The 14,542-nt window shown below is 54.2% G+C and overlaps 1 protein-coding gene across 1 annotated transcript in view; it reads right to left on the bottom strand.

The window, feature by feature from the left end:
- Positions 1-14,542, bottom strand: part of MYO7B (myosin VIIB) — a 99,500-nt gene that overhangs the window by 36,321 nt on the left and 48,637 nt on the right. The window contains exons 13-17 of the mRNA XM_061199089.1: positions 10,517-10,727; positions 9,745-9,880; positions 4,502-4,665; positions 2,103-2,240; positions 182-334 (exon numbers count right to left, since the gene is read on the bottom strand). Of these exons, the coding sequence (XP_061055072.1) occupies positions 182-334; positions 2,103-2,240; positions 4,502-4,665; positions 9,745-9,880; positions 10,517-10,727 (802 nt within the window). The remainder of the gene's footprint in view (positions 1-181; positions 335-2,102; positions 2,241-4,501; positions 4,666-9,744; positions 9,881-10,516; positions 10,728-14,542) is intronic.

The following is a 14,542-nucleotide window of genomic DNA, read 5'->3' on the forward strand; positions in this document are numbered from 1 at the left end:
GGGTCATTTCAAAGCTTGGTGTCCAGGGAGGGGCCCTGGGCATCAGGTGGGCAGCCCGCTTGGAACGGGGGCCGTGTGGGCCGGCCTGCGGGGGCCGTGTGGGCCGCCCAGAGGCGGCTGGGTTCTGCGGATGCGCACGCCGCCTTTCGCGGCCCGTGGGCCGGCCTGCGGGGACGCACACCTCCGTGCGCACGGCGCTGGGCAGCAGGACGCGGAACCTCTGCGAGAACTCCTCGAACGAGTAGCGGATGGGGAATCCGGACTTGCGGATGTGCACCGTCTCCATCATGCCTGAGTAGCGCAGCTGCCAGAGGCACAGCTCCCGGTTGAAGAGCTGCGGGCGCAGAGGAGAGGAGCTGATGGCGCGGGCCGCCCCCTTCCCGACCTCCCTGCCACCAACCCTTCGGCCGTCCACCAAATGCAGGAGAACGAAGCAAACGCTTGGTTTCATGAACGTTCTGTTTTGAAGGGAGATATTTGGTTGAAGTCGCTGCCAAGTCCTGGAAGTGTTTTCCAAGGAGATAAAAAGTCGATAACATACGAACTGGGACATCCACAAGAACACCAAATACTTCCCGCATTTTCAGAATATGCAAAGTATGAGGAATATCAAAGTGTTTTTGCATATGCCACGTTTAAAATTTTTTGAAGTACCCCCAAACAATGATGCCAAAGGACACGGCTTCCTTCTGGCCTTGCCTGTGTTGGGGTGACTGGTGCCCCTGCAGTCCTTCCGGCTGGGGCTCCATCGTGCCTCTCACACTCTAGTGGAAGGAATAAGTACCTTTCCTACTTTGAGTGTGAAAATATTCTAGTCAACTTAGTCTCTCCATCCTCCAGAGATGGGTATTTGGAGAGGAACTTGGCCACGATGCTTTGCACAGGGGTATGGGGTCTCAGCCATGGCCCCAAGACTCTGCATGGCTGGGACCCTCGAGAGCCCCCCTCCACCTCCAACCAGGAGTGTCTGGGGACTAGGGGCAAACCCTCCAATCTGGCAAGCCCACCAGCACCTGGAAACACGGAGAGCCACAGCAGTTAGTTTTGGGCAACCCCTTAGCTCCCATTTATTATTTCTGGTGGGCCTGGTGCTTCTCCTTTAATCTTTACAACAGCCCTACCTGGTGCGGTACTTAGCTCCAACTTAAAGACAAGCTGCCTGAGGCTCAGGGCCATGCTCCTGAGTGGCTGAGCCAGGGTTCCTACCTTGAGCCTTCCTGGCCCCTCAGCCTGGGCTCCCCTACACCCGCACAGCAGCTATCAACTCCCAGAAATGTCTCAGCCAGGGGCACCCACAAGACCTGAGAATGATCCTCAGGCCCCCACCTGTGGGCGTGGGTAAGGACCTCTGGGAGCACAGTTACTCTCTAATATCTGTGCATTGTGCTTTAACGAAGACACACTTTCGACCTCCTGGGCCAGCCTGAATTTCATATGATTTTATACTTTTCAAAAAGGCACTTCATTTAATGTAATATTATTTCTTTTCTCTTATAAGATTTTTTTTTTTTTTTTGAATCATTCTATCTCCTCTCAGATGGCATCTCCCAGTTTCTGGAATCCTGTATTTGCAGCCTCTGGGTGGGATTCCCAAGCCCATGGGTCAGGGGCTGGGCAGGCAGCAGGCTCCCACCCCGCTCCACACATAAGCAGATACAGCCGCCTTCCAAGGGCTGCATGGCCTCAGGTCTCGGTGACCAGCAGTTGGTGTCAGTCTCTAAAATCACAGTACTGGTTGCTGCCCCTTACGGAGTGTGGTTTACTTATGCAGATGTGGCAAAAACGTCATGTGCAATCCTTGCTGCCCCCTGCAGTTAGGCAGATCTTGAATTTATGGAAGAGGAAACTGAGGCTCAGAGAAGCAACACACCTGGCCAATGGCAGGCGAATGGCAGGGCTGAGACAGTTGAGGTCCGGGTGATCCAAAGCCCTGAAGGTCACAGACCTTCGAATGGCCTAGACTGGTCACCATGCCTCAGTACCCCCATCTGTAAAATGGGGGCAGATAGCTCTAAAGCTGCTCAGACACTCGTGCAGGGAGTGACATGATCCCAGATGCCATCAGACTCACCCAGTAGAGGCCCTCTCCCTCCCCGCATTACCAGTGGCTTCTTGTACTCATTGGGTTTGATGCAGCGGATGAAGTAAGGCTGGCAGTTGGTCAGGATTTTCATCAGCTTGTCCAGGGACTGCTTGAACTGGCCCGCCAAGGTGGAGGGTCGCTTGCTGGAGTCTGCAGACTGCAGGCAAAAGCACAGGGCACAAGTGGGGGGCTGGGGAGCTTGGCCTGGGGCACAGCTGACCCGTGGCACAGTGAGGGCTTCTGCCGAGGTCCCGCAGGTGGGCAGGGCTACATTCATCCAATCGCTCATTCATTCATCTAGCACAGGTTCCCCAAGTGCCTATGTGTGCAGGTGCCCAGCTAGACACTGGGGACCCAGAGCCAAGTAAGACAGGGCAAGCCTCCTGTCTAGGGGTGGGGCCCCCCAAGTGGGACGCACAAGATGATGCACCAGGGTGAGGAGCGAATGTTAGAACTCCCAACTGTCTTACCTCACCATTCTACATTTTCAGTTTTTGTATCGGTTTTATATGCTTTTTTGTATGTTTTATACTGTACATTGTAAGCATTATAGTAAATGTCTACAGTTTTAAAATACATGTATTAAAATGATGGATGCAAGAGAAAACAAGAGCCCAAGCCCCGGGCCAAGAGTAGTGTGTGTTTTTGGGCAATGCTGGCCTTGGACCATGCTCCTTGATCAAACCTTTCCAAGGTCGAATGTTCTTGAGCAAATGTATGTACTGCCAAATTGCGTCAGTCTGGAGACATGAGTTCACCGTTTAACACCTCTGAAAGCAGGATGCAATCACCGGCAGGCCTAATGATGATGGGCAGTATTTTCCTGTTGTTCCGGTTTATAAAATAATATGCATTTCCCTCCACTGTCATTCTGTTCCCTGAAACCTGTGGGACATGCTCTGGTGTCCCCACAGGGCCAGGACCAGGCTGTGCTCCGGCCTCAGCTGTGACGTCCAGGCTGGCTCCGTGAATGCAGAAGGACTGGTCCGGCTCCGCCTGGTTCCAGACCTAGGCAATTCCTGCACAGCCTCGCGGCTCCTTGGTGACCCCCCTGGGCTGGCTCTGCACGTGGTCGTGCTGTGGGCCCTGAGCACTGAAGCCTCAGGAGTACAGGTCGGGGTGGGGATGATGAGAGGTCAAGGGCACCTCAGTGTGGCCAGAGCTGACTGTGCGGCATGGGGTGGGGGACGGGGGGTGTCCTCTGCTGCACCCGCAGTTCCTGAGCCACTGAGCCGGCCTCATCTCCCTGCCTGGGGTGGGGAAGCTCCTCGTCAGGTGACTCACGGGGCTTTTCTGGAACAGTCACTATTAAGGGGTGAAGGCACGGCTGGCAGTGGGTGGGCAGACCTGCACCCTGCTGGGACGTCCTAGGCTGCTCTGAGGAGCATCTGGGGCTCTCTGTTGCCCACCGCCCTAGCCAGGAGGCTCAGTGCTGCTGCCGCCACACCACACACACGCACACACACACACACACACCACATACCACACACACACACACACATACCACACACCACATACCACACACACCACATACCACACACACACACACACACACACCACACACCACACACCACACACACACACACACATACCACATACCACACACACCACACACCACACACACACACATACCACACACATCCCACATACCACACACCCCCCCACACACCACACACCACGTACCACACACACCACATACCACACACACACCACATACCACACACACACACACCACACACACACGCCACATACCACACACACCACACACACACACATACCACACACACCCCACATACCACACACACACTCCCCCCACACCCCCCCCACACACACCACACACACCACATACCACACACACACACAACACACACCACACACCACATACCACACACACACACACCACACACACACACATACCCCATACCACACACACACACACACCACACACCACACACACCACACACCGCATACCACACACCACACACACACACCACACACCACATACCACGTACACACACACACACACCACACACACACACACAACACACACCGCATACCACATACCACATACCCCCCACACACACCACATACCACGTACACACACACCACATACCACATACCCCCCCCACACACACACCACATACCACGTACACACACACCACACACACACACACACCACACAAAACACACACAGAGACCGATATAGAAAGAAACAAGATAAACCAAAGCAGGTGGGCCCTCTAGAGTCCACCACTCACTGGGAAGTGGGCGGAGTCCCGTTCCCCCGCCCCCGCCCCGCCCGCTGCCCCTGAAGCCCCTCGCCCCGTTTTCAGCCACCTCTGCCCCCCCCCCACCCCCGCCTGAGAATCCCCGACCCCAGAACCCGGGCCCCGGGCTGGGCAGGGCCACCGAGCCCACCTTGAAGAGCTGGCTGCCCGCCGTCACCCGGACGATGGTCCCTCGGCCCCGCTTGAGCTCCGAGGACTCCAGCCCGAATATCTCCCGCAGGAACTTGTTCCGGGAGGAGTGGACCAGGGCGAGTATGTCCTTGCTCAGCGCGTCCCGGTTCTTCTCCAGGAAGCCTGCAGGGAAGCAGAGCCCCCCACCCAGCTCAGCCACCGCTGCTGACTCCGGCGAGGGGCGGGCGCGGTGCGGACACGAGCCCCCCGCAGGCCACCCCCTCCAGGCCCGCCTCCATCACCGGGGAGCGGCGCCGGGGGCTGTCACGGCCACGGCCACATCCCGCGGCCCCCGCTAGCCCCCATCCCCACTGCCGCCCCCAGCCAAGCCGCCACCAGGCCTTCCGCCTGATTACCCTGCCTGCCTCCTGCCCCTCCCTGCCTGCCTGGCCCCTCTGCCCCCAGGGACCCTCCTGAGAGGGCGCATCGCCCGTCACCCCGCTGTACTTTTCCTCTGCTGCCAGTGCCTGCCTTCCTCCTCCTCTCTCCCCTGGGGCCTGCATCCCGCCCCAGGGAGACCTCATCTCTCCCCCAGGCCCTGTGTCCCACCCCAGGGGGTTTCATCTCTTCCAGGGGGGCCTGCAGCCTCCACGAGCTCTCTGGGGCCCTCTTCCCTCCTAACCCACCCAGGCCAACTCTGGTTTGTGCTTCAGGCCAGCTCAAGCGTCATCTATTCCAGGAGGCTCTCCTGTCCCACAAGTGGGGTGAGAGGCCCTCCTTGGGGCTCCCTTCCGCCCTGTCACTCGGCTCAGGGGTGGCCTGAGGACTTCCCATCTGCTCCACCAGCCACGGCTCCCCGGGTGGACCACGGGCAGGAGGGAGTCCATGCCCCTCAACATCCCAGCAATCCCAGCCACTGCTGTCACTGCCACATGCACCCAGGAACCCACTAGCAGCACCGCAGACGGAGTGTCCGTTCCATGTGCAGTTTAGACCTCCCCGAGGGCAGTGCCTGCAGGCTCTCATCAGGGCTCTGAATTTCTGGGGACCCTGGGCAAGTATGATAGAGGCAACTGCGTGTTTACATAAAGGAGCCAAAAGAAGAAGAGAAGGAAAAGGAGAAAGTACAGAAACCTCCCCACCCCTCATAATCCCTGAAAATCTGGCAGCCTGGTCACGTCCAGGCAGCTTGCAGTCTGGAGAGGAAGACCTGGGCACTCCCGCCTGGAGGCCCACCCTTCCCAGCTGGCCGGTCTGTGCAGGAGCGCCACTTCAAAACGCCCCTGCGGAACCAGCGCGGGGGCAGTAGCTGCTTTGCTCTTCCTGGAAGCCCAAAACGGGGAAACGAAAGAAATTAAACACCATTTGGCTTCCTGGCTTCAAGGATGGGGGGGGGTGACTTGCTGATTATGAGGTCCTGAGACGTATTTCCCTCTTCATCATAAGTTTAAATTGCACTGGTCTTGGAAATGAGTGTGTGCCCATAGGCATTGTGCGCACATGCGTGTGAGCATATGTGTGTGCTTGGACAGAGTAGGTTTAAGAACAAAGCATGTCTGTCACTCACTAAGGAGACCCTGAGGGCCTGGGAACCCCAGGGCCCCTCTACCAGCCCTGCTCTGGGGCCTTGGAAGGACTTTCTAGGGCCAAGGGGCCCTCCAGCCTAAGGACTGAGCCTCCAGAAATCAGGGAGGGCAATGTATGGGCTGAGCTGTGTGCCCCCCACAATCCGTATGTTGAAGCCCTAACCTCCAGTACCTCAGAATGTGACTATATGTGGAGAGAAGGGCCTTTAAAGAGATAATTGTGGTAAAATGAGGCTGTTAGAGTGGGCCCTAATCCAGTCTGACTGGTGTCGTATAAGAAGAGGAGATAAGGGACTTCCCTGGTGGCGCAGTGGTTAAGAATCCGCCTGCCAATGCAGGGGACGTGGGTTCAGGCCCTGGGCTGGGAAGATCCCAAATGCGGCGGAGCAACTAAGCCCGTGTGCCACAGCTACTGAGCCGGTGCACCACAACTACTGAAGCCTGTGTGCGGAGAGCCTGTGCTCCGCAACAAGAGAAGCCACAGCAATGAGAAGCCCGCGCACCGCAACCAAGAGCAGTTCCCGCTCGCCGCAATTAGAGAAAGCCTGTGCGCAGCAACGAAGACCCAACGCAGCCAAAAATAAAAATAAATAAATTTATTAAAAAAAAAAAAAAGAAGAAGAGATTAGGACCCAGAGACAATAAAGATGCCAGAAGAGAGACATCAGAAGGAACCAGTCCTGCCGACATCTTTGTCTTGGACTCCTGGCCTCCAGAATTGTGAGAAAATACATTTCTGTACGTATTTGTGGAACTTTGCCACGGCAGCGCTGGCCAACGAACAGAGGCATGGGTCTGGGGGTGAGCAGACAGCACCCCTCCCCTGCTGCCATGGGAGAGAGTGGACCACCTGAGGCAGGGCACAGAATCGCAGGGAGAAGGCACTGGAAGAGGCTGCTTCTCGAAGCCAGGCTAGATGAGGATCCGGGGCCTGCTGAGGGATTCACCCAGCAAGGGCCAGAGCCTGACTTGTCCTCACGCTTTGAGTCACCCCACATTTTAGTGGGGTGCATTCTTAAATTCTTAGGAATTTGAGTAGTGTGTGGTCTCTATTTTGTTCAGAATTTAAAAGTGATAACCTATGAAAGACTTTTCTTATTCCCTCCAATTCACATTTACAGGATATCAGAAGCTGATACAATATTGAAATACTAAGTGGTACTAAGGAACTACAAAAATACTATAGGACTTCCCTGGTGGCGCAGTGGGTAAGAACCCGCCTGCCAATGCCGGGGACACGGGTTCAAGACCTGGTCCGGGAAGATCCCACATGCTGCGGAGTAACTAAGCCCATGTGCCACAACTACAGAGCCTGTGCTCTAGAGGCCATGAGCCACAACTACTGAGCCCGCGTGCCACAACTACTGAAGCCTGCACGCTAGAGCCCGTGTTCCGCAATAAGAGAAGCCACGATAATGAGAAGCCCACGCACCGCAACAAAGAGTAGCCCCCGCTCGCCGCAACTAGAGAAAGCCTGCGTGCAGCAATGAAGACCCAACACAGCCAAAAATAAAAATAAATTTATATATTAAAAAAACAAAAGCAAACAAACAAAAAAACCCCAAAATACTATAAAGCTCATCTGTGTATCTCTGCCATTTAACAGTTAATTTAACAAAACTATAACTGAATTGTATGCATACCAAAAAAAAAAAAAAAACCCCACACATCCTGGTGTGGGGTGCAGGGAGACCGCATCAAGGGTGGAAGAAGGAAGCCTGGTTCCCCCTCTGCCAGCAGGTGCTGTGAGAGGAGGGGACTGGACCGGGAGCTGGGGCCATGCGGCCCTCACCAAGCTGGGAGTGGTGAGAGCCTAGGCGAGGCTCCAAGGCCACCTAAGCCCCTCTCCCAGCTGTGTGCCAGGAGGCTGCTTTCTGCAGGTGGGGACGGGCAGACACTTGGTGGCACCCTGTGCCTCTCCAGGCTTAGGCAAAGCCTCCCCGCCCCAGGTGTTCTCAGAGTCGGAGGAGGGTCAAGGCACCCCTGGGCTCAGTCCCTCAAAAGACAGAGTAAGCTCAGCAGGGCGCCAAAAGAAAAACCAGCAGGCCCATCGTCAAAGAGCGTGAATAAAATTTTGCACTCAGAAAGAAGCTACCTTAATCTTAGCATACAGAAAAGTTTCAGGTCACTTCAAAGACTAAAACTTGGCCTTGAGTAGTGCATGGAGGTTGCTGCGCTCAGTGTCTTTGTATTCTGGGATTCTGGGGTCCCGCTAGCTCTGGTCTCTCCCTTTCGGAAGAGCCCCAAAGCCAGGATCTGGTGGGAACTACGAAGGAGCAGCCTCAGCTCCTTATTTTTCCAACAGAAATAATCCCCTGACCTCCTAACATTGCCCCTCCTCTATGTAAAACATCAGCCCCTCCTGCTGCCTTGTCCCTCCACCTGAAAAGTGCTTGGAAAATCCCTGACTCCGAGTTTCCATTTAAACAGATCAGAGCAACTCCTCATTTCTCCATACGAGCCCCACAGTGACACTATGACCGTCTGCCTCGTTTTCCTGACCACAGCACTCTCTGGCCACCTTTCTCATTTTTCTAAGCACATCAGCAGATTGACCACCCCAGGTCTTTATTTCTCCAATCAAAACCATGCCTGACCTTATCTCAGCATATACACTTTCACTACCAAGAGAGTGAAAAGATATCCCACAGAATAGGAGAAAATATTTGCACATTCTCTATCTGATAAGGTACTTACAATAAAAAAGAAGACAATTAGCATGTGCTCATAAGGAGCTGGAGAAATTGGAACCTTCATATATTGCTGATGGGAATGTAAAATGGTGCAGCCGCTTTGGAAAACAGTTTGGTGCTTACTCCAGTAGTTAAATAGGATTACCATATGACCCAGCAATTCCTCTCCTAGGTATATACTCCCAAGAAGTGAAAACATATGTCCACATAAAAATTTGTACGTGGGGAATTCCCTGGCAGCCCAGTGGTTAGGACTCTGTGCCTTCACTGCCGAGGGCCCGGGTTCAAGGATCCTGCAAGATGTGGGGCGTGGCCAAAAAATTAAAAAAATTTTTTTAAAAAGGAAAACTTAAAGTTTTGTACATGAGTGTTAATAGCAGCATTATTCATAATAGCCAAAAAGTGGAAACAACCGAAATATCCATCAATTGATGAAGGGATAAACAAAGTGTGGCATATTCGTACGGTGGAATATTGTAATTTAAAGAAACAAAGTACGGATACATGCTACAACGTGGACGAACCATGAAAACATTATGCCAAGTGAAAGAAGCCAGTCACAAAGGCCACGTGGTGTATGATTCCGTTTATGTGAAATGTCCAAAACAGGCAAATCCATAGAGACAGAAATCAGTGGTTGCCTAGGGCTGGGGAGAAATGAGGAATGACTGCTACTGGGAGTTCCTTTTTGGGGTGATGGAAAAGTTTTAAAATTGTGGCAACAGCTGCATAATTCTGTGAATATACTAAAAACCATTGAGTTGTAGACTTCAAATGGGTGAATTCTACGGTATGTGAATTATCTCTCAATAGAACTATTACCCACAAAACAAAACACAAACAAACATGCCTGGTCCATTCCATTCCCTCTGTCCCATTGCTGGTTCTGCAAAATGACCTAGTCTCCTCAGCCTTCTTTCCTTGGCCTCCCTGGACTGCTCGGGATTTGGAAGGAAGGGGCTGCGGAGAGGAGCTGCACCCACCTTCTGCCTGGTAGTACACCTCGCCGGCAAAGTGGGCGATGCCAAATCGGGCATCGTGGATGTTCTTGGGCTGCAGGAAGGCCTTGTTGTTGGCATGGACATTCTTCAGTTTTTGCAGCAAGGTGGTGTCTGTCCCCTGGAAGAACGGACACCCTATGGGCTGAGGTCCCAGAGTCCAGCCACTGGGAGGTCAGCTGGCACAGCCCCAGGTCTCAGAGGCTCCCTCAAGGGGGCAAAACAACTGGGTTCAGAATGACTGAGGGCCTTTCTACAGACAGCAAACGGATGCCCAGGTGGCGGCAGCTTGTTGCGGTGAGTGAGGACACAGGTGGGAGTAGAGACTGGGTCTCTCTCCCACCGCCAGCTCTCCTGCTCCGCCCTTCCCTACAGCTGCCCAGGGACCAGAGCTTCTCCCTTCTGTGGATCAGAGCTCTTACTGACTACATTTGAGAATCCATCTCCCCAAGGACAGGCAGAGTCCCTCAAAGTGAGAATGAAAGTGTTACCTTGTCTTGAACCCTCTGCAGCCCTTGACCCACAAGGCTGAACAAGCCCCCTCTTGGGGTGTGTTCTTGAATCTAAATAATGCGTGCTGGGGAGTGGGAGTGAGGGTAGAGTCAGGTGCCTTCCTGCGGGAGGCAGGCCTTGAAGGAGAGGAAGGCTGGAAGGCTGGGGCTTGTCTGCTAACTAACTCCCGGCAGAGGTTCCAGCAGCCCCGGAGTTTCCCACGTGTGGGGTCTCCACCCGAGGGGCGGCGGGCCCGGGGGCGCACCTGTGGGAAGTGGCTCTCTTCGTCCAGGAGGGAGATGATGCTCAAGGGCTTGAGGGCCAGCAGGTCCAGCGTGGGCAGGTTGTCGTGGTAGTGGATGTAGTCCCAGGCGATGCGCTCGGTGCGGTACTCCTCCTGTTCCATGGTGAACACGTGCTGCACGAAGAGCTGTTGCAGGTGCTCGTTGGCCAGGTTGATGCAGAGCTGCTCGAAGCTGTGGGGACAGGGCCGCCCCGGGCGGGGCAGGGTTGGCTCGGTCGCTACTGCAGCCGGCCACTGGCACACAGCTGCATACCCCCAAACACATGTACACGCTGACACACAGCCTCCCTCTTCTACCTCCACCTCCTTCACCTCCTCCACCCCACAGCGAACAGACTCAGAGACCTGAGGAGGCTCTGTGTATCATCAAGCCCCTGCCTTTGGCTCCTTACGGTCCCCTGCAGTGTCCTCTGCCAGGCCTGTGTATCCTGACACGGAGACAATCCCTGGGAGACCAGGTGTCCTGTAGCCACCCCAGCATCCATGGGCAAGTGGCCTTGGTATTGAGATGAGCTTCTGGCTGGGCTCCTTTGCATCAACCAGACATACCCCCTACCCCCACCCCAATCCTCCCAACCTGTTCTTCCTCCTGGGTTCCCCACCTTGGGAAATGGGTCCGCCACTTATCACCCCTAGCTCAGGTCAGAAACCAGCCCGTCATGCCTGACACCCCTCTCTCCCTCCTCCCCAGTTCCAATCAGTTGCCAAAGTCTGGTCCACGCTTTCTCCAACACAGACCTGTTTAATTCTTTTCACGGCCACTGCTGCTACCTTAATCCAGGCCACGCTTCTCCCTCACCTGGATCGCAGTAACAGCCTGCTCCCGGCTCTGCCTGCCTACAGCCTCACCCCCGCAATCACCCTCCACAGCCACTAGGGGGAGCAGATCTGATCCCGCTCTGCCGCTGCTTCGAATCCTCGCGGACCTGGGCGCCCATTGTGTTCGGGATCCAGACAGACAGTGACACGGTAGAAAGCCTGCCCGTCTCTGCCAGGGAGTGGCTGAGGGGCACCCTGGACTTCTCACAGTGCTGGGAAGGCACCTTGCCCCTCCTTACCTCTGAGTCTTCTTCACACGCGTGAGCCCCCTCCCCTCCCTCCTCTGACCTGCTTGTTCTGCTCAGCCTCTGGGTCTCACTTCTTAGGCATTTCTTTTTCAGGATGGGTTGCCCATTTATGCAAAGCCGCGTGGTACCCGGGGCTGGTTGTTCAAGGTCTGTTAACCCAAGAGAGTTAACACACCGCCTGCAGAGTGTGGACTAAGAATGCTGCCTGCCATATCAGTAAACAAAGGGTGTCACAGCCATGAGCCCCGAGGGAACTCAGGATGGAGACAAGGAATGGCCACCATCTAGCAGTCAGCAGACTGCAGCCACCCCCAGCGGTGCAGATTGAGGAGACTCAGGATGAGAAAGCACAGGATACTGGCCTCGGATAGCTGAGGCACCTATCAAAGGAATGATTTCAATGAGCCCTGACTCTTGCATCTTCCCATACATAGAAAAGCGCTAAATGCCTTAACTTGGGATGTCTGATTTTCTTTAATTAACAATAATCTTTTGATGTTCCAACTACCTGCCCTTTGTTGCAAAATTCTTATATGCCTGGGGATGCCCCTCACCTCCTCGGAGCAGTTTTCTCAGAGTTATTTGAGATGCTGTCTCCTGGGCTTCAAGTCCTAAGAATGTCCACCGAATAAAACATGACTCTCAACTTTGAGGCTGTGCACTTTTTTTCAGTCAACAAGAGCGCTCGGTGAACCCTGGTCGGGCCAGTGACTGGGTGCTGCGAGTGACACAGCCCTGCTCCTTCACGTGGCCCCCAGACTGCAGCCCTATCACAAACCTGGCTCGTGGCTCCTTCACGGAGGGTCCTTGCATAAATGGCCAGATCCCCTACAACCAGCTACTCATCCACCTCCACAGGGTCCAAAAGTGTGCTTGGTCTGCTCAACGGCCCCTCTCAGGGCCAGAAACCAATGATCAGAATCACTTTTTAGTTTACTTAGAGCTTGCATCGCGTTGGGCTGAGTTCTGCTAGCCCTACCCCATCCCATCTGCCTGCAGAGAGCTGGTCCTGGGAGGCTGTCACCCCCGTGTGCTTGCGTTTGGAATGGCTTGTATCTTGACAATCGTGGCCAAGTTGTTGGGGAAACCACTGACCGAAACCGCCTGCCCTGGCCAGGCCCGATAGTAACCACTTGCATGAGTTATCTGAAACAGGAGGTCCTGGTAAGGAATGTGGAACTAACAAGCTACCACCAAGTGGAAGAATTCGGGAAAGGTCAAAAGAGAGAGGAGACACCAGTCCATATGTCCTACCAATCTCCCAGAATCCTTCTCGCTCGAATCCATCTTGGCTGAGCGATGTGCGCGCCACCAGGAAGGACCCTGAGTCAGAGTGATTGGCCAGAGACAACCCGGAAACTAACCCCATCACCATAAAACCTGAGACTGCGAGCCACATGGCAGAGCAGTTCTCCTGGGTTCCCTTACCCTGCTGCTCTCCACCCGGGCACCTCTTCCCAATAAAGTCTCTTGCTTTGTCAGCACATGTGTCTCCTCGGACAATTCATTTCCGAGTGTTAGACAAGGGCCCACTCTCGGGCCCTGGAAGCAGCCCCCCTTCCTGCAACAAAGGGACCTTCTCAGACTTCAGCTGGAGATAGGGCCTCAGGCAGGGGCATGCCAAGGTCAGGACAGCCCCTTGGCTCCTCTGACAGTGCCCAGAGGCCTCCACTTGGGACCGAAACCAAGCAGGACCCTGCAGGACCCTCCTGGGTACAAAAGCCCCTCTGCGTCCCCTGTTTCTTGTTTGTAGAGAAAGGCTTTAGTCTCCTAGGCCATCCCTGAGTTCCAAAGAGCAGACTCAAGCAGTTCCTAATTAGGGAAGTGAGGAAATGCAGTCAAGAAACAATAATGCAGTGATAAAACAGAGTCCTAGTTCTTCCTCAAGGGGTATACATAACAATCTGATGAATCTCTTTGAGTTCTTCTACAGAAACTAAGACCCCTGCCCAGGTGGAGGATGGTGACTACACGCTGGCCACAAGCACGTAGACCCCAGACTGGTTGGAACCAGAAGGTTGATGATTAAGCTACGTGAAACATCACCCCATTACCTCACCACCAACCAATCAGAAGAAAGTCCACAAGCTGATCACGTACCCTGTGACCCTCACCCCTAAAGTTACCTTTAAAAAACTTTCCCTGAAAGTCATCAAGGAGTTTGTGTTTTGAGCATGAGCTGCCCGTTCTCCTTGCCTGACCCTGCAATAAATGCTGTGTTTTCCTTCACTATAGCCCAGTGTCAGTAGATTGGCTTTGCTGTACATTGGGTGAGCAGACCTGAATTCAGTTCAGTAACAGAACCAACTCTAGGCTCCATCCAGCGCATCCCTTTAAGTGAACCAGGCTCACCTGGGTAAGCTAGGTCACGCATGTAGGACGCTTCCTGCTTGCTTGTCCCCAGTCCTCATTTCCTCGTCCTCCAGCCCCCGGATAACGCCCCAGAGCAACACCTGTCCTCATCTGGCCCCACTGCCTGGCTTCCCTCACCACCCCTCTCTACCCCCACCCCCAGCCTTCATCACAGTCTCAGCTGGGAATTACTTTCCTGAACTGCCTCCTGCCTCCAGATCTTCAGCCTCCAGACTGGAACACTGGATCAGAAGTGTCCTGCCTCACCTTACCCCTGCCAAGCTGAAGAGTCGGTGATGGGCCACAAACCCCATTACCTAGTATGATATCCCACCTAGATGCAGTTGCATCAGTGTTACTGATTTCCATTTTCACCCTAACCACATGTGATGATTCACTCTAGTTCATGAGGAGAGTGGATGGCTCAAGAGGGGTGATGAATGCTGAGGTGCTTTTAGCCTGACTCTCAGGGATGCTTTTAGTTATGTGGCCTTTTCTAGACATGTTGTGGATGCCAGGGGATATGCACGGACCACCTCACTGAGGAAAGCCATAGTCTTGCTGAGGG

This window comes from Eubalaena glacialis, chromosome 1 (assembly GCF_028564815.1).
Source record: "Eubalaena glacialis isolate mEubGla1 chromosome 1, mEubGla1.1.hap2.+ XY, whole genome shotgun sequence".
NCBI classification, from domain to species: Eukaryota; Metazoa; Chordata; class Mammalia; order Artiodactyla; family Balaenidae; genus Eubalaena; species Eubalaena glacialis.